Source organism: Gymnoscopelus braueri (assembly GCF_963280865.1).
Source record: "Gymnoscopelus braueri genome assembly, chromosome: 14".
NCBI classification, from domain to species: Eukaryota; Metazoa; Chordata; class Actinopteri; order Myctophiformes; family Myctophidae; genus Gymnoscopelus; species Gymnoscopelus braueri.
This window is the reverse complement of record NC_137619.1, coordinates 5,811,214-5,831,692: the sequence shown is the minus strand read 5'-3', so window position 1 is coordinate 5,831,692 and position 20,479 is coordinate 5,811,214. Positions and strand designations below refer to the sequence as shown.

Sequence of the window (20,479 nt, the reverse complement as noted above, 5' to 3'; positions counted from 1 at the left end):
AGATATACAAGCTCATAGCGCGGCACCGAGTGCCGCGCTACGAGCTTGTAGATCTGCTATTTTAGAAAAATCTAGAATTTTTGATTTTTTGATTTTTTTTCAAAAAACTGTTAGGATTTAGATTTTTTTAAAGAATCGCCTCAGGTCTTAGACATAGTTCAATGTTGAAAATGAGTGGTCTTTCCCTTTAAGTTTCGTTCGCTTCGTTTCAATGCAATGCATTTCAATGCATTTCATTGCATTGCTTTTCAATTCATTTCATTGCAATGAATTTCAAAGGAGCTTTGCTGGCATTGAAAACGTTTGTTTACATTTGACTTACGTCTTACTTTCTCCTCTCCTCTCCTCCCTCTAGGATCAGACCAGAAGGTTCAGGTCGGGTCAGACAGGAGTCAGAGCATCGGCCGCTCCCTGAGCTACACCTCCTCCTCCACCCTGCCCCGCCCCCCTCCCCCCACCTCCTCCACCCTGCCCCGCCCCCCTCCCACCTCCTCCACCCTGCCCCGCCCCCCTCCTCCCACCTCCTCCACCCTGCCCAGGCCCCCCAGGGGAGGAGCACCCGGCCCCCCCATCCTCCTCCTCAACCACCCTGCTCCTCCCCCGTCCTCCTCCTCCTCCTCCACTCTGCCCAGGTCCAGAGGAGGAGGAGGAGTCCAGTGGGGTCGTCCAGACCCAGGCTACTCCACCCTCGCTCCTCCACGACGCTCCGCCTCTTCCTCCTCCTCCTCCTCCGGGGCTTCGTACCGACAGCCTCGGTACCCCTCCCCCGCGCAGCCGCTACGTCTGGACGTCCCGCCCGAGACGGACTGGCGTAAGGACCTCCTGGACTACAGGAGCAGCGCGGTGGTGGCGCCCCCCAGAGGCCAGCAGCGCCAGTTGCAGTCCCTCTACGTCCAGCAGCAGCAGCAGCAGCCCCGCCCCCTAGCGCCGCTGCCGTGCTCCCTGTGCCGCCGGCGTCCCGCCGAGCCACAGCGCCCCTACTGTCTGTCCTGTGCAACGTACCTGGCTCGATGCCACACCCCCAGCTACTGATACTAACCCCCCCCCCCCCCCGCCCCCCTCCCGGATTCTAAACTTCTTTTTTTTTTCATTTCAAGGACCCCCCCCCATTCATTCTGCCACCGAACTTATAGAGCGTCGCAGTTCCCGCCCACTTCCTGTTTTTTTGGTGCCGGAAGAAAAAACTCAATGCATTTTTCCATTGACATTTCCAAAAATATTTATATCTATTAATTTAAGCCTCGAATCAAGCCATCATGACATGACATGAATCATGACCATAAAACGTTTGATTCTGTGATTATTTTTTTTTGAAAACGGCAAAACAAAGGGTATTTATTAAATATAGTATATCATATAATTAAATATATTTTTTTAAAAAATCACAGAAAAAAACGTTTTATGGTCATGATTCATGTCCTCTCATGATGGCTTGATTCGAGGCTTAAATTAATAGATATAAATATTTTTGGAAATGTCAATGGAAAAATGCATTGAGTTTTTTCTTCCGGCACCAAAAAAAACAGGAAGTGGGCGGGAACTGCGACGCTCTATACTTCTGAGTTCTGAAAGCCAGACCCCGCCCACTCAGTAATCTGCCCATATATGGCTGAATGGAACTTCCGCGTGATGTTACAAAATGTTACAAAATGTTACAAAATGTTCTCTGGCAAACGGCTTAATCTGCTGTTTTTTCATTGGAGCAGCCCACAACATACTCAGCTGCGCTCATACCACAGATGCAGGTTCCTTACCAATGGGGCATCATTTAAAAGGGAAATACAGTATAAAAGTTATTGCCAAGAAGCATCGTTGCAACGGGGAAATTATCTACCAAACACAAACTTCCGAACTTTATGTACTTTGTTCATTTCGTTTTTGTTTCCACATTCTTCTGGAAGATGGAAGCCTTGGGCAGAATGCAGAGACAAATCTAAATGATATCACGCCAACCTTGAACGTATGACCAACGTCTGACCATTTCGGCCATTCAGAACATCTCGGAGATGCAAGAACAGCCGGACAAAGTTCTGACGGGCTCTGCCCAAGTTCTGAAGTTTTGGAAGAAGGTGTCGGGCTTCAGCTGGGGTTGTCAGGGCTTCAGCTGTCAATGGATGCTAGGGTTGTTAGGGCTTCAGCTGTCAATAGATGCTGGGGTTGTTAGGTCCGCTAATAATGTCAGTGGGTTGCCGGGGTTGTGGAACCGTTGGTTTTCTCTCGTGTTGTTAGTTGTGCCACGATAATTGCTGAGCTTGCTGTGAGCTTGTAGATCAGATCTGTTTTTGAAAATAGGGCTGAAAAATGGGCAGTTATCTTGAGTGAAAGTCATTGGTTTGGACTTTTAAAGGTTTTCATTTAAAAAGGTTCAGTTTTTCTGCCATCATGTCTCTTTAACAGATAATGGGCACGCATGCACGCACACATACAACAAGGGTGGTAAAATGTCTTGAGGCCTACAGAGCTGAGCCTATCTATGAATGTGTACAGAAGGACAGAAGAGTGTTGCACCGACGAACAAACCCAACCACAACGAAAGCAAGGTTCGTCCGGATATACACGGACGGACGGACGGACGGACGGACGGACGGACGGACGGACGGACGGACGGACGGACGGACGGACGGACGGACGGGTGGAGGCAAACAAAGCTGATAAAGATGCCTTTTTTCTCCCTGGAGAGACATAAATCAAACAGTTCAGAGAAAGAATGACGCCAGAAACTCTTCTAGGCTTCATACATAAACTCATTCCACTGTGAAGAAACAGGAATGGGAAGTGATGTCACACAGAGAAGGACAGGGCTGTCTCTACACGTGATGAACATGCATTATAAGAGACAACCTTCTCTTCCCCACAGATGGAAGCGTTTGACGTTTGATTCTGCCAACAGCAGAATCTGTCCATCTGGCACCAATGCCCTAAACATGTAGTGTTGTTGTTAGTAGGAATGAACACAGAAGCACGCGGGAGGAAGTGGACTAAGAAAGGGGAGGAGCCAAACCAAGTTCCTACGAGTTTCTGCACAAAAAAGGAGTTGGTGCCCCCAGAGGCAAAAACAAAGGGGGGGGTTCCTTTCAGAATGTCTTCCCAGATTGGATTTGAACTGACTGTATTTATTTTTCTAAGCTTAAATACTGGATAATGTTGTGCATAGATGAGAGTTAACCACGCAAGTCGTATAGCGTCCCGAATATACCGGCAAGAACATTAGGTTTCGTCTTCACCAGGTGGAGACGAAATACTAGCCGACCTAGTATAGAGCCCTGAGGGAAGCCAGTCGACTATAAGTATATAGTGTTTAAGTGGTTAAGTAACCAGCCTAACTTCTACAGGCGCTATGTACTATATATATATATATATATATATATATATATATATATATATATATATATATATATATATATAAATAATGGCATGTATGTATTAGCTCTCTTCTACTGTAAATTAAAGGCTTGTATCTCTTTTTATGAGCTTGTTATAGGGATTTTAGAATATATATTCGTACATACATTTAGCATGGTGGTTTGATAAACATAAAAATATATCTATAGATGTAGATATATATATGTATATATATATATATATGAGGTAAACCACTGAACTGGACTGAACCATAGCGTACATTATTGTTATTATTCTTATAAGTACGTATATATTAGTGAGACATTTCTTACAGTGCAGTGAATAGATTGGAACTGAACCGTAGCGTACATTATTATAAGTATACAAAGTGAGACATTTCTTACAGTGCAGTGAATGGATTTGAACTGCATTGACTTTGGATTTCGATTCACTTCAGAAGTGATGGTGTTCTTATCTTTTTTTGCCCGTGCCATTTTTTTTGATCGACGTCCCTTCTCCTTGTTTGGGGGGGAGGAGCTTAAATCCTGATGTATACTTCGTCGCACGGTGGTGTCTCGCGGCGAAAGTAGCCGACCTACAAGCTCACAACGTGCCGCATCCGTGGCACGTTGTGAGCTTGTAGGTTGTCTATTTTCGCAGTGCAGCGCCATCGTGTGACGGAGCATAAATTAGGCTTCTTGTTGAAATGTTTTTTAGAAATGTTAGAAGAATTGCAAAAAGCAGGTGTTGTTGGTTCTGTTGGAGGTACATTGATTGATTGATTGATTGATTGATTGAATACTTTATTAGTCAGAAATGCACGTGGTACAGTCAGACATAAAGGGCTAAAAGGATAACACAAAAAAAGTAACACAAATAATACATGTCAACAAATATAAAACACTATAATGTACAAATGAGGAAAAGTAAAAAATGGTGGCAGTGAATGACTCCTCCTTTCTATGGGAATTTACATGGTCTCCTGGTAGGTGGTTTTACATTTAACCTCCCCTCGTGATCTCCTGGTAGGTGGTTTTACATTTAACCTCCCCTTGTGGTCTCCTGGTAGGTGGTTTTTCAGGCCAGCTTTGACAGAAACATGCATGCGTTTACATGAGGAAACAGGAAGGTTTGTAACAGAGGAAACTTTCCTCTGGGCTCCATCCATCATGACAAACTTACAGGATTGTCCCTAAAAACCCATTAAGACCTGAGGCCCAATCTACAAAATGCCTTATAAATCAGCTGTAGTTCTCAAACTTTTTTCGTACCAAATTGTTAAATATTTGGCCCGTGGTAGTTGGTTGTAGGTCTCTAACCAATTGCGTCCAGAGCCATTCTTTTTGATCCACACAGAGAGGTGCTTTCCCCCTTGGAAAGCACCTCATTGAAGCACCAGACTCATATCCACGCAGTGATATGGTCTGGCCACGCGAGGCTACTCCCGGGGGTCCTTTGAGAACCACATAGGACTGGGATTGTCATCAAATCCAGACACAATGTTCATGAAACGTCAACTGCATTTCCCTTATTTATTTATTTTTGTATTTTGTTTACTTCATCCGCTTATGAATTAATCAAAATGTGTCTCAACCCTTTAATTGTGCTGCAATTATGGCTTCAAAAATATTGTTTCCTTTTTGGTTCTATAGATTATGACATTTCGATCATACCGGCGATAAATATTCTGTGACTACTTCAAAAGGGTAAGAAAATTGAAAAATCGCTGTCAGTGGGCAAACGCGGCCAGAAATAAGTCTGGCAGTGAATGAGAAAAACATCTATTATGTTCTTTATTTACCCAGCAATGCTTATTTTTCTGCACTAGATTGGAAAGAATATGCTGTTTCATTCAATGAATTTACTAATAGAAATAAGTTTAGCTCCGGGAATTCCATAACGGTTAAGTCTGCCTGCTGGGCAATCATTTAGTTTTCTTCAGAAAAGCTACACCACTGGTTCTCAATGTCTGGCCCGGGGACCAACAGATGGACCCATAAGGGTCCTTTTGGCCCCCTTGTGACCTTGGACCAGATGTTGACAAACAGCGAGCCACGCCATTATTTTTTTTGTCACATTTAACCAAAGAGTGCCACAGTTGGGGGAGGCGTTTTGTATGGTCTATTACTGCCCTCTGCTGGCCTGAGAGAGGATTGTTTCATGTTTCCAGTATAGCCTGCTGCAGCTGAGCAGTTTAACATGTTTGTATAGACACTGAATGCAGTGTAACATGTTTGTATAGACGCAGAATGCTGTGTAACATGTTTGTATAGACACAGAATGTGTTGAAACGTTTAAGGATGTTTTTGTTTGCTTCTTTGTAAGATGACATCAGGGATATTGGCAGATTCCCATTATATGACCTTTGTTTTAGGAAATGCTGTGCAGAACGACCATGTATTTTTTCAATAAAGTTGCTGGTGCTCCAGATAAGGGGCAACATTATGAAATTGGCTGTTTTGCGTGTGTGCGTGTTTGGATCAGTGCTGTGAGCGACACACACCACACGTTATTACATCACAAAATGCCTAAAAGATGTAATATTTGGGCAGCTGAAGAGTCTCCTATGTTCTCCTTTACATTATTATCCTACTACTAAACATTATCAGAGGTGTAAAGTAACTACGTACATTTACTCAAGTATACTGTACTTTTTGTACAAACACAGAATTCAAGTATGGTTTTGAGGTACTTTTACTTTACTGGAGTATTTCCAGTTTTCTATTCTTTTACTTCTACTCCACTACATCTCAGAGGCAAATATTATACTTTCACTCCACTACAATTCTTTGAAAACTTTAGTAACTAGTTACTTTGTAGATTTTAATTATTATTACAAAACATACAGTACAGTAACCACTTCAGCCCTATATATATTTTGTCCATTTGAAAATAGTAGATCTACAAGCTCACAATGCGACGCACTGTGAGCTTGTATATCTACTATTTTCAAAAGATGTCCTTGAAAACTTGTAAATACATTCTGCATAATTAGTACTTTTACTTTTGGTAATTTAAATACATTTGATGCCAATACTTACCATTCACATGCAATTCAGTCAATGTGGTGCACAGGGATGGTGGCTCACTGTCACCAACGGTCAGTCATTGTTTTGTCTGTAAAGAACAATAGTGTGTACTGATGATGGCTCATTGGTCAGTGATTGGTCTGTAGTTTTTACATACATATGTATCTCTGCCAGTTCTGTTCCGTGCTCTTGCCACAAAGAGTGAGAATGTGTTCCCAGAGCCATGCTTTCTTCTGTTCATTTATCTTCTTTGCAGTGTTTGTCCTCGTTAGAATACTTACAATAGAACATGAGCATGTGACTGCAACAACAAAACACGTCTGAAAATCTGCTTCCAAATCACGTTTGAGTGAAAGATCCAACGTGCTACACAAGAATGAATGTGCACGAGCACAACTGGTTCTGACTGCATAAAGTCAAATATTGGGATTGTGATTTTAACACCAGTGTTTCAACACAAGTAACTCATTGTTGTGTGGGTGTAACAATTTGTCATTGATTGGTCAATAGCTTTACCATTCACATGTAATTCAGTCAAAGCAGTGCATAATGGTGGTGTTCCATTGTCATTCACATTACTCTTTACAATGTTCGGCCTTTCAGGACAACTTGATTTTCATTTCCTGTTGTGAACATTAACAACAGACTATACAAATAAATAGGAGTAAGTAAGTTGGCTAAGTAGGTCCTAATAAATAACAACAGACAGGAATATATCTTAATTGAAGAGTTAACTTTATTTTGGACACACATATCCATATGACACAATCATACTTGATGTGTCATATTTACACACCATGTTCAGACTGTTAGGTGAATGATAAGCAAGATTCCGATTCACGCAATGTTATCCCCAGGCTTCAAACGATGTGTGTGTGTCCTGAAATGGAACACTAATATTATGTGTGTTTGTTCAAGGAGCACATTTAGCAGATTGTTGGAAGCAGAACTGTGCTGTTGAGTCCTTGTATTTTACATACCATGTCTTGGAAATTCAAATGTGATATAGATGTATCATTGTTTTGTCTGAAAAGACCAGTAGTGTGTAATGACTCATTGGTCAGTGATTGGTCTAGAGCTTTTCCATTCATGTATTGCAGTCAGTCAAGTAGCGCACGCGCACACACACACACACGCGCGCGCACACACACACACACACACACACACACACACACACACACACACACACACACACACACACACACACACACACACACACACACACACACACACACACACACACACACACACACACACACACACACACACACACACACACACACACACACAAAATGTCCAAATAATGAAACAATGTTTATTAAGTTGAAGCAGAGAAAATGTACTAATTCAGCTACTTTATTTTGGAAACAGAAATCCAGTCAATGGAACAATATGGCCACTGTGTGTCTCTTTGCTCGGCCATTCCACATGTCCACACATCTATAATGAAAAAGTAAACAGTTTATTAGTCTTAATAAACAACTAGAAATGGTCTCTCAGTAAAGCACATATCTCCACCAGGCCGTGCGGTCGATCTTTGGTGTCGTCTATGATGTATGACTCCATATTTGGGCAAGGTTTCAGACCCATTGACCTAAAGTATCAAATTTACAAAAAATAATAAAATATCCATATTATGAAAAAATGGAGGGGGATCGGTCCGGCAGTTTACTAGCCAGACATAAAGACTCAAGGGCAAAAAGTACAAAAAATAAAATAGGGGGGCACGGCGGTGCAGTCGGTAGCGCTGTCGCCTCACAGCTAGAAGGTCCTGGGTTCGATTCCCGCAGGGGGCGTGTTCTCTCCTCCGCATCATCAGTGCCCATACCCTAGGTGGGGTTGGCGAAAGGGCCTTTCTGTGGAGTTTGCATGTTCTCCCCGTGTCTCCTAGGGTAGTTAATACCCTCACAATAACATGCAGTAATCCTGGTCACTATACTGCCTCCCCCTGGCCAGCCGGGGCGCCTGATGGAGGGGAAGGGAACTGGTTGGAATAACGTGTTCCTTCCACGCGCTACGTCCAACCGGGGAAACTCTCCCCTGTCAGGTGATAAGGTCAGTTGGCTCTCATGCATTGAAGGAGGCATGAGCTCGGCTCTGGGCTCCCTCGACTGGCGGGGAGTGTAGCGCCCAGGATCACTTAGATAATTGGCACCGGGTGAAAAAGGGTTACAAAATTGTGGGATAAAAAATATTTAAAAAAAAAGAGAGATTGTGAAAAAAACATTAAGAGCATTAAGAGAGTGCATCAGAAACACATTATAGAAGGACATCTGTACACAATTAAAAATAGTTGAATGAATTAATGTTTATTTAGAACATTAAAACACTAAATAAATTTAAAGAAAATACACAATAATTATAATGATCATAATTCCAATACAATAACACTAATTGTTAGAAAAGGAGTATGAAGGAAGCCTCTGCTTATCTGATCCTACCCCTATTTTACCATTTCTAAATCAAGTCTCTGTCTAGATAAAAATTACAATATATATTGCCCCACACTTCCACACAGTAAGTAATGTATGGGAGTATGAAGGAAGGTAAGGAAGGTATACAAGGCTATATAAAGATGACAGATTTATACAATCTCTTACTTATAATACTGATAATGACTTTGATATTTTTGAATATTTCAAATACTTTGCATGTTGCTTCCAATGTAATTTATTATCTATATCTCCAAGAAATTATCTTTCTAAATTATTTATCATTTACACAAGTTAATGGAAAGGACTTGAGAATAGAACATAATAAAATAAAATAATTAAATCACAATGCAGATTAGAATCAATAACCGCAGTAAAAGGCTGTGGCAAACAGAAAAGTCTAACGTTTTTATTTCAAAGAACATTAATACAGATGTGACAGGATTTACGGTTAGGCAGGGTTACAGCCAGGTGTGTTAATGCGTTATTACGATGTGTCCTCATGTGCATCTTTTTTTTCTTTTAATTTAGAGTAGCCCTTTTTCTCCCCAATTTAGTCGTTAAGCCAATTGATTCCTCCCCACACACATTTCTGTGTTGTCACTGCTGTTGTAACACTCCCAACTGACAGGCTCCGCCCCCAACCCGGAGGAGTACATGCAATGACCAATATCAGCCTCCCCGTCCGGCTTCCCTCCCCCGAACCAATTGTGTTCACATAGACGCCCGACAAAGCCGGTTGGATTCGAACCCAAAACCTCCGTGGTGGTGGGCAGTGACTTTACCACTGCGCCACCCGAGCGATCCTTATGTGCATCTTCAGGTAACATTTACGATTGAAGGATTTCTCACAATCTGGATAAGGGCTTTTCCCCCATATGTGTCTTTTCAGATCTTCAGAATGGGTAAAGCTTTTACTACAAACTGAACAAGCAAAGGGTTTGTCCCCTGTATGAGTCCTCATGTGTATTTTCCAATTTTCAGATCTGGTAAAGCTTTTGCTACAAACCGAACAAGCAAAGGGCTTGTCCCCTGTATGAATCCTCCTCATGTGTGTTTTCAGATATTCAGATCTGGCAAAGCTTCTGCTACAAACTGAACAAGCAAAGGGCTTGTCCCCTGTATGAATCCTCCTCATGTGTGTTTTCAGATATTCAGATCTGGCAAAGCTTTTGCTACAAACTGAACAAGCAAAGGGCTTGTCCCCTGTATGATTATGAATCATCATGTGATTTTTCAGATATATAGATTGGCTAAAGTTTTTGTTACAAACCGAACAAGAAAATGGCTTGTCCCCTGTATGATTCCTCATGTGTCTTTTCAGAATGTGAGAACGGCTAAAGCTTTTACTACAAACTGAACACGCAAATGGCTTTTCCCCTGTATGAGTCAACAGGTGTCTTTTCAGAATGGTTTCTTGGTTAAAAGTTTTGCTACAACCTGAACAAGCAAATGGCTTTTCCCCTGTATGAGTCAACATGTGTCTTTTCAGCTTTTGAGATTGAGTATAGCTTTTGCTACAAACTGAACAAGTAAATGGCTTTTCCCCTGTATGAATCATCATGTGTCTTTTCAGACTATTATGTTTGGTATAGCTTTTACTACAAACTGAACAAACAAAGGGCTTGTCCCCTGTATGAATCCTCATGTGTCTTTTCAGATCAGCATTGGAAACAGAGACTTGGCCACACTCTGTACAACAAAGGCTTTTCTTTCCTGTTTGACTCCTCATGGATGGTGTTTGTTTTGCTGACAACTTCTTGTTCAAAGACAACCTTTGTCCTTCCACACGTTGTGTCTTGTGTGGTTTCAGTATGTTTAAAACAGACTGATCATCACTGGGCTTCCACTCATCACTGTCTTCAGTAATGTGAGACTCAGAACAGTGTGAAGGCCAGTCATCACTGTCCTCAGTAATGTCAGATTCAGAACTGTGTGAAGAGAGGAGCTGGTCATCACTAGTTGGTTGTGATGTTCCACAGTGCTCTACATCAGCTTGTGTTTTCATGTGTTCAGTTGAGGTGCTGGCTGGAGGCTCTGTCTCTCCGTTTTCATCATCTTCACTTTTCACTAATAGTAATGTCAACGATGACCCTGCAGCCTCCTCTGGTCTTTGAAGTAGCGTCTCCTCCTGTTCCTCTTTAATCTGTGGAGGTTCTAGTTTCACCTGGACCAGACGGGGACTCATCTCCTGGTGTTCCTCTTTAATCTGTGGAGGTTCTAGTTTCATCTGGACCAGACTGGGACTCGTCATCTCCTGCTGTTCAGGGGAAGCTTCCTCTTTACACATAGACAGGAATTGGAGATCTAGAGCGAGGAGAGAGATGGTAACGTCAGTGGAGAGCAATTAAATTGTTTATCAATAGGATATGATTGATTCTCCTATACGTATTGATTTGTTTTGTAATGATTTTGATAGTCTTTGTTTTTACAGCTTGGCAAAGCTGTCAATAAACAGACGCTGCAACCGGTCGTCACTTTTTCACTTTTCTCCCTATTGGCTAAAGGCCAGCCAATGAGGCGTCGTCAATGGCTTCCCATACTCTGAACCAAGTTGTTAAAGGTTTCATGACATTCAGTTTTACCACACAGTAAAAGTCTTTGTCATGGTCCTTCAAACGTGTATAAAATGTTTTAACAAAAAATTCCAATCCAGTGATCCATGGCAGGTGTTTTTCTCTCACATTTCTAAAGCCTTTTCAACTGCAATGAAAAAAGAAATCTTTGCCTGTGGGTGTCGCTGTTGAGGGATTTTGCCTGTCAATCATCGCCTCTGCTCCGCCCCCCCCCCCCCCAAAGGAAAGGACAGGGGAGGGGCGAGGAGGAGAGTGGGCGGGATTAATGGCCTATGACTTCACACTCCAAGGGCCAAGCACAGATTACTTTTCAGCCTAATTATTCAGAAAACCCCAGACCACAGAAAATCCACTGAATGTTCAAAGTTCAGTTTTTTGGGTATAATTGAAGTCATAAAACCCCCCCCCCCCAAAAAAAAAAAAGAAAGTGAAAATGAATGTCATAGAACCTTTAAGGCCAGACGCATTTTAGTCTGCGATGTGTGTGTTATCTGCATATTTTGTATTTACATTTATTTGTACTGCTCCAATTTTATATGATTTGTTTTCCGTTCTTCTGCCAGGTGGAGAGGTGGTGTGCTTGTGCCGATTGCCCAAATGGACTGACACCTGTGGCTCTGCTAATGGCCTGACCGCTGATTGGCTCCGAGCACTAGCAGGGTTGCCAGATCTGCTTATTATAATTTCCCCTGCAAGATTTTATTTGAAAATAGCCGATCTACAAGCTCACAACGCGCCGCGATGCGACGTGTTGTGAGCTTGTAGATCTGCTATTTTCAAATAGCTGATGTACATGTTAAAGTGCTCATGTGGGCCCATAGTTGCTTCTTTTGGGCTGGTTTTCCTAGACCTGGTTGCTTGTTTCTCTCACAGAATCTGGCAACACTGACCACTAGCCCTCCTCTATAAAGTCTCCAGTCTGCCTTGATAGCTCTGGGGAACGGCAGCTGTAAAGCAGCAGAGAATCAAGCACTCTTTTCCCCCCACCAAACCATGTAGCTTTTGCATTTAGTTGTGTTGTGTTTAATCCCAAGTTATTTGCTATCTAGTTTGTCTTTTGCTTAATTCACCTTTGTAAAACCTTGTCGCAGAGCTGTAGGGGTGAATGGTCATTTTGTTTGGTTAGCTCATTCATGCTTTCCCCTCCTGTTTTCTCCGGTGTATATTTAGTTTAGGTAAGTAGGTTTAGCCATTGTCTTTTGGTTATTTATTTTTGGTTAGGAGTTAAGTTATGGGTTCAATATAGTAGACCTTCACCCTGAAGTCAATCTTGATGTGACACTTTCATGTAAAACTGCTGCTACTGAAGTAATAAAACATTTCTGTTTTTAATTCAGTTGTCGTTCTTCCATATTTAAAACTTTTTACCCTACACAAAAAGGTAACATAAATTGGGGGCTCGTTCTGAAGCTCATTTAAGTCCAGTTAGATTTAGTTTCTGCTCTGATTGGTTTTGATTAAAGGTTACATTGGTTTGGTTGGTTTGCTTTGGTTGGCAGGTATATATCAGTATGTTTTGTGTCATAAATTTGAGAAACTTAGAGAAATAGTTCATTGCACTTTTGTTGCTGGTCTCTAAATTCTTCAATATCTCCGTCCCAACAGGCGCCATCATGGCGGAGGTCAAGGAATTGTGTCACAGCAGCTTGCTGATTAGGGTATCCTGACCGACAGTAAAAAACCTTGGGATGCCACGGTGAGTGCGTCTGGGGGTTAGGTGAGGATGTGGAGGCGATGGTTGACACGTCCTCCCTAACCGACAGCGACCAGCGGGAAGGTAGGGGACACTCTCACGCCCCATGGTTCGAGCACGGATCCACTGGTGGCTCTAATTAAAGCTGAGGAGGACTTGAGTCTAAAGCTGGCCTTTAGACTCTGAGAGGTGGAGTTCCAAACTAAAACCAAGGAGGTTGAGCTGATGAGCTGAACGGACAGTAATGATGGCCTCTCAAATAGCTGAGGACAACACACACACACACCCTTCACACCCATTACAGACTAATGCCCTCAGGCCGTCGATACAGAGCCTCGACATTCACCAAAAGGGGCTCAGCTAGCTTTGTGCCTACCTCCATCAGACTGCCGAACGCCTAGGTCTGGTGGAGCCCGTACTACCCTACCCCCCCCCCATATATAATTGCTCCATATGGATTTAAATCCATCATGCTTTTAAGTACTGTAGTTTTAACTGTAGTTAGTGTTTTTTTTATAGTGACCTGGGTATCTATGTATTGTGACTGTATGTTGTCTTTTAACCACTGCACAAACAAAGTTCCGAAAGGAAAATAAAGTAGTTTTATAAAGCGTCGAACGCCCATGATAAGCCACAAAACAGGAAGTGCTTTGTAACAGCCTGCTCATTGGTCAAATCTGCTTTGCTGAGTCGCAGCCTGAACAGGTCTAGGTGCTAATATTGAGTTATAGTCATAGCACCACCTACTGGCAACATGAATCATAGTCAAGCACCACCTTATGTTATTGGATACTGGAAGATACAGTATTGTCCCTAAACATGTACAAACTACTGCTACGTATGGAATGGTTTCTCTGTGGTAACAGAACTGTGGCTGAGCTGCACATACTGATGTCACTGTCAGCAGCTATAATATCAGGATGTTTTTGCCATGATGAATGTATACTGAAACTTGATAAAGGTGATTGCCCTACAACAGAATGAAAAGCAAGCCAGCAAGACATAAAATGAGAAAAAAAAGAGAAATAAACAAAGAAACGTACTGGCGTCCAAGTGTTCTTCTTTAACTTCAACGTCATCTTCAGGTTCCTGTTTAATAGAAACGGTGCTGGTTGGTGCTGGAGAACTCATCTTCACCTGCAGGCTGGACTCCACACACTGGTCTGGAATGAAGGAATAGAATCAACACGTTGACGGTGGTCACACAGTGATACACACACAGTTTTCAACGTAGTGCAACAGTGATGATGTCATGTTTTCAACATAGTGCACGGTGATGATGTCATGTTTTCAACGTAGTGCACAGTGATGATGTCATGTTTTCAACGTAGTGCACAGTGATGATGTCATGTTTTCGACGTAGTGCACAGTGATGATGTCATGTTTTCAATGTAGTGCACACTGCACAGTGATGATGTCATGTTTTCAACGTAGTGCACAGTGATGTCATGTTTTCAACGTAGTGCACAGTGATGATGTCATGTTTTCAACATAGTGCACAGTGTTGATGTCATGTTTTCAACGTAGTGCACAGTGATGATGTCATGTTTTCGACGTAGTGCACAATGATGATGTCATGTTTTCAACGTAGTGCACAGTGATGATGTCATGTTTTCGACGTAGTGCACAATGATGATGTCATGTTTTCAACGTAGTGCACAATGATGATGTCATGTTCTCAACGTAGTGCACAGTGATGATGTCATGTTTTCAACGTAGTGCACAGTGATGATGTCATGTTTTCAACGTAGTGCACAGTGATGATGTCATGTTTTCGACGTAGTGCACAATGATGATGTAATGTTTTCAACGTAGTGCACAGTGATGATGTCATGTTTTCGACGTAGTGCACAATGATGATGTCATGTTTTCAACGTAGTGCACAATGATGATGTCATGTTTTCAACGTAGCACAGTGATGATGTCATGTTTTCAACGTAGTACACGGTGACCAGACATTCTGGTTTGGCTGGGATCGTCCCTGTTCCAAGCCGGGTGTCCCTAGTCCCCATAAATATCTCTAAAACACTAAAATGACCACCGGCTTCGGATGCTGTCAATGCACTGAATGTAGCATTATCGGGTTTAATCAGACTTTTTTTTTATTGATTGGTATACGTAGGTGAGACACTGACCTACCCACAGGGCTCAGGGTAAGTGTTTTGTCGTTATTCTGTGGGATGATGAAAGTTGGGGCAAACGCTCACCCCAAAACATGATTTACCATTCTGTGCCTATCGGTAAATAACTTTGCAACGTTCGGCACGGCAACTCGCTCGCTTTAGCTCACTCTGTGGTGCCTCTCGTGGCTCAAGTTCGCTTGAGACGGCGCGCCCCCGACGCGGTCCGAAAATATACTTTATACAAAACCCCTACTGAGCCCCGTCGGTAGGTCAGTATCTCACCTACTTAGACCAGTGGTTCTTGACCTCTGCAGGCCGCGACCCCCAAAATAATCATATTTGAACTGGGGACCCCCCACCCTGATTCCACAGATAAATGTTGTGAAAATAGTCGATCTACAAGATCACAACGCCTCCCAATGCGAGGAGTTGTGAGCTTGTAGATCGGCTATTTTCACATTTTGTCTCTTTCTTATATTATTTGACAATTTGGCCAATGTTTGACCAGTTTTTATAGTATAGCTTGTTGATTACTTTTGATGCAGAAATGATACTTTTTATTGTATTTGCATCTTTTTTCTTAGGTATTAAAAAGGTCTTAAGTCCTTAAATTGTCACTTCACTGTGATTTCGGGACCCCCTTAAAATCATGTGGGGAACTCCCTGGGGGTCCCGACCCACAGGTTGAGAACCACTGACTTAGACCAATCATGTCTGATTAAACGTGATAATGTCCAATTCAGTGCATTGACAGCATCCAAAATGGGTGAATGACCCAGTTTTCAACATACACAAACTGTCACGGTTATCACCACAGTTAAAGTAATAATACTATGGTTGAGTGTTTATAGACGTTTTATCATGTTCTGTTTAGAGGTGCAGTCACTGACTCACTAGCTGTGATAAGTGCTAAAATAATTGTTCCTCATCCTAATGAAAACACCAAGTGAAAAAAATATATGATGTAAAAGATGCAAAATTAGCTAAAACAACACATCTACAAGGTCGATGCGATGAGCTTGTAGATCGGCTATTTTCTGTTTTTTTTTGTACCTGCTTGAAGTGATTTAGGATACCGGGTTGAGAAAATGAATGGATCACCATATAATCGATAGTTGCAACCCCAATTAATAGATTGCAATGCAATAACATACAACTATGCCTCATTCCTGTACATTGTAGAGTATGTAAAACACTGGGAAAGCATGGCATTATTGTTCCACTGTGACTTATACATTAACTACACGTCGAATGATGTGCTAAGCATGCTAAGCATTGTGTTAAAGGCCTACATTATTAGTTTGTTTTACAAAAGCAGAATCTCAGCCATAATGAGAAGCAACAACAGCACAAAAACAACCATTAAAGTGCATTCATACTTAAAGAACATTGTACAATACAAAACATAAACAGTTTGATTTTCATCCTGAACCAACAAACCTAGCTAGCCATGCAGCTAGCACTTAGCACACACACTGTGGTGTGTGTGCGTGTGCGTGTGCGTGTGCGTGTGTGTGTGTGTTCAAAGATAAAAGTATGTTATTCTTACGCTCTGATTGACTTCAATGTATTCGGGGTTTTTTTGTATTATCAAACTGTTGCTTCTCCGCCGAGATGTGAATCCCCCCTAGCCTGGGAAGCATACCTTTATACGGTCGGGAGCGGAAGTAACCCTACGTCACCAGAAGCGTTATCCGCGTCATCAGGTGGCCGGAACCACAAATCCGGAAATACTTCACCCCAAAATAGCTCCGTCCGTCCGCCGGCCTACCTAATTAAATCCTTGATGCGGCGTAGTTTGACTTATTTTTTAAATATAAATGTGAGTGTACTTTCCGGAGACTATTTAGCGTCTGTCTACCTTTATTATCCCATGGGGAAATTATATTCCATATAAATAGGGATTGGGGAAACAAACAGGGGGAACCAAAACAAAGTACAGTTAAGAGGATTTTAAACCCAAGAAAGCCTATGGCTTGTTTGTTTCCATTGGGGTCCTTTGTACTCAATTCATTGAAAATTAATGTAGCCCCCTAGACTACTAGGCTACATGACATTTAAACCTATATGCATTGGCTACTTGAAAATAGCCTATGTAGATATGCTATTTTCAGATAGATGTGGGGAAAAAAATGCTAATATTTTGAATTATAATTTGAAACATTTTCTTTCAGAAGGGGGTCTGCGGAGAAATACATTAATTTGGTCGTCCTTGACATGCAAATGCTTGAGAACCACTGGTTTAAACAGTCATTTACAAATACAAAAATGGAAGCAAGCCTAAACAAATATACCTTAGAAACAAGCCCCAAAAAAAACGCAACCACCAATATTTACAGGCAACTTTACAGAAAAACAAGCCTAAAGTCGCTTATAATAAGCAGCCATGGCAACACTATCCTAGTCCAGCCCATAGAGTTATAATATATCTAGAGAACGGGACGGCCCCGCCCCTACCTATTCATTTCAATGGAAGTTACTCACCCGGAAGTACACTCTACTTCTGCATGACGCCAACGTCGTTGTCAAAAGAGCATGCGCACTAGAGTAACAGACGATACACGCACGCGCAGTAGCGTTTAAAGGTGGAAGTCTTTGCAATATCAATACCACCACCAGGACACGGCAGCTTCAATAATCTGCGCGGTCCTACATGGAACAAACAGTGGTGTAAAGTAACTAAGTACATTTACTCAAGTACTGTTCTTAAGTTAAAAAAAAATAGGTATTGTTTTACTTTACTGGAGTATCAAATTTACCCCAGTACTTCTACTCCACTACATCTCGGAGGCACATGTTGTACTTTTACTCCACTACAATTATTTTACAACTTTAGTTACTAGTTACTTTGTATGTTTTAATTATTATTACAAAACATACATTAACCACTTCAGCGCCATCTAGTGGTGAATGTGAAAACAATACAACGCTGTCGTCTTTGGTCGGAACCAGTGTTGCCATGTCCGCTTATTATAAGCGACCTTGAGCTCGAGTTGTTCTCAAACATTGTTGGAAACAAGCCCTTGGGACTTTTTGGGTTATCCTTTTAGCATTATTGTATAATTGTACCTCTGTACTATTTAGCAAACTGTTAATAGAGTAGCCTATTCAAGCAATCAACCAAAAAAAATAAGAATGATAATAATAATATGTATTTGTCCCTAACACCCCCATCTGCACATGTTTTGAGCCAGGGAGCCCTGTAGCCTACCATTGATTGATGATTGATTGATTGATTGATTGATTGATTGATGTACTTCATTTAGTAAGACATGAGAACAACAGTGCATGGAAGTACAAATTCACAATACAAGGTCTACTAAACTGGAAGACTCATTAAGCACTGAGCTTGTTTAAAATGAGATCCCCATGCAGACAAATCATGATGACATATAAGAGACAGACAGATATACACACTACTATACAGAACGTCATACAATCAGCTTACAGGTTACTGGTATGAAGAGTGAAAAATATGTACTTTAGAGAAGAAAAATGGGGAGGGGGGGGGTAGGTTAAGACTTAGTGTAACTGCCATAATGGGTTGTAATTTGTTACATTTTTCATTTCTATACGTAATATCATTTATTTGTCCTAAACTTGGGTTTATCATGTATTTGTAGCACCGGAAGGTCTAATTGTCTTTATCAAGCCGGAACACTTTATAAGGTCTGGTTTCATGCAGATTCACAAGCGTGTTACACTGATACACTTCCGCTCACTAAGGAGCGTATTGTTTGAGCGTGTGCGGGACGGAATAAGGTACTTGTCTTTGCTTTATAAATGTGTACATTTACGTTCCTATCATGCGTCGTCTTTATGTTGATTTGATGTATTTTGTTCCAGTTGTGCGTTGCTGTTGCCGACCATGGATTCGCTCTCTCATTCCCTTTGGTTTATGTGCAGTCAGCGAGGTGTGTTTGTGTTTCAGTCATGTGTTTGTTACATTCATGTTGTTTATACTTTAATGTTCCATTATTTATGTGTGTGTATTGTTTATGCTTTGTTTTGTACAGTTTTACGTTGTGGATTGTTTGCCAGTAAGAGTGCTATAAATCTACCAGTATGAAGAACAACCTGAGTCGTTTATGGGACCAAAGGCAGTGATACTTAGACAGGGGCCATTTTCGAATTGCAGCCTCCTGAAGGTGTATCTTTAGGGCAGATTTGTGTTGTTCAAATATTCTACCTTTTATTTCAAGATTGTTTGAAAATATCAGATGTATAGGCTACAGTATATAATACAGGTTTAAAGTGCTCATGTCGACTATGGTTACTTCTTTTGGGCTTGTTTTCATAGACCCGGTTGCTTGTTTCTCTCACAACATCTGGCAACGCTGGTCGGAACACAAACGTGGTGACGTGACACTGACCAGAAACGGAAGTGGATACGGTTGGTTAACGACAACAGCTCCGTTCCGTGAGCAACGATAGGACATCCGGTTTTTGAGCTAGCAACAATAAGGTTTCCGGTTGCCTTCAAAGTAAGATCATGGCATTTAATGTTTTTTGAAAGACATACATTTATTTTAAAAATACATTTATGATGTCTGTCTTTTTAAATGGCTTATAGCCTACTAGAGCACTTATAAGTGCCCTTTTTTTTTTTAAAGACGCACATTTATTGAAAAAATACATTTATGATGTATGTCTTTTAAATGGCTTATACTAGAGCAGTGGTTCTCAAACTTTTTCATGTCAAGGACCCCCAAATTGATATATATTTGTCCGCGTACCCCCATCTGAAAACATTTTATGCCAGGGACCCCCAGAAGAGAAGATTTGTGTTGCAAATGCAAAATGTTCAAAATAATTTCAAGATTTTTCAAAAATGTAAAAAAATAGCAGATCTACAAGCTCGCAGTACGGCACGAAGTGACGCGCTGTGAGCTTGTATATCTGCTATTTTTGAATAGCCAACTTATAAATGGATAAAGTGGTTAACTACTTTTGCTGGGGACCCCCTGGAACCACCCCAAGGACAGATTCCAAAACTCTTTTACAGATCCAAAGCAATGTCACAATAATCCTGAAGATCATGCTTTGAGAGGCTTAACAGCGGATGTGCCACGCAGTACCATTTTATACTTTTGAGTGTGGTTTGCACTTCCTAGAACTTCCACATTTTTACAGTTTTGCATGATGATTGTGTTTGAATAATGTTTGCTGTTATTAACACACACACACACATATAGTAAATTGATCAAATCTGTGACTACTAAACTACTAAAGTAGCCTCTCAGTCCACCTTAAGACAATTGGCAATGTTTAAAAACAAATATCG

The 20,479-nt window shown here is 41.5% G+C and overlaps 2 protein-coding genes across 2 annotated transcripts in view; one reads left to right on the top strand and one right to left on the bottom strand.

Moving 5' to 3' along the window:
* Window positions 1-1,059, top strand: part of LOC308100061 (uncharacterized protein) — a 75,173-nt gene extending 74,114 nt beyond the window's left edge. The window contains exons 25-26 of the mRNA XM_080448961.1: window positions 356-453; window positions 496-1,059. Of these exons, the coding sequence (XP_080305087.1) occupies window positions 356-453; window positions 496-1,032 (635 nt within the window). The 3' untranslated portion in view covers window positions 1,033-1,059. The remainder of the gene's footprint in view (window positions 1-355; window positions 454-495) is intronic.
* A 6,691-nt stretch (window positions 1,060-7,750) lies between these two features.
* LOC308100060 (uncharacterized protein) lies at window positions 7,751-14,203 on the bottom strand (the record flags this gene model as incomplete). The annotated part of the gene is made up of 3 exons (XM_080448960.1): window positions 7,751-7,811; window positions 10,633-11,110; window positions 14,116-14,203. The coding sequence occupies 3 exons, from the start codon at window positions 14,201-14,203 to the stop codon at window positions 7,751-7,753; spliced, it is 627 nt and encodes a 208-aa protein (XP_080305086.1).
* Window positions 14,204-20,479: the final 6,276 nt, after the last annotated feature.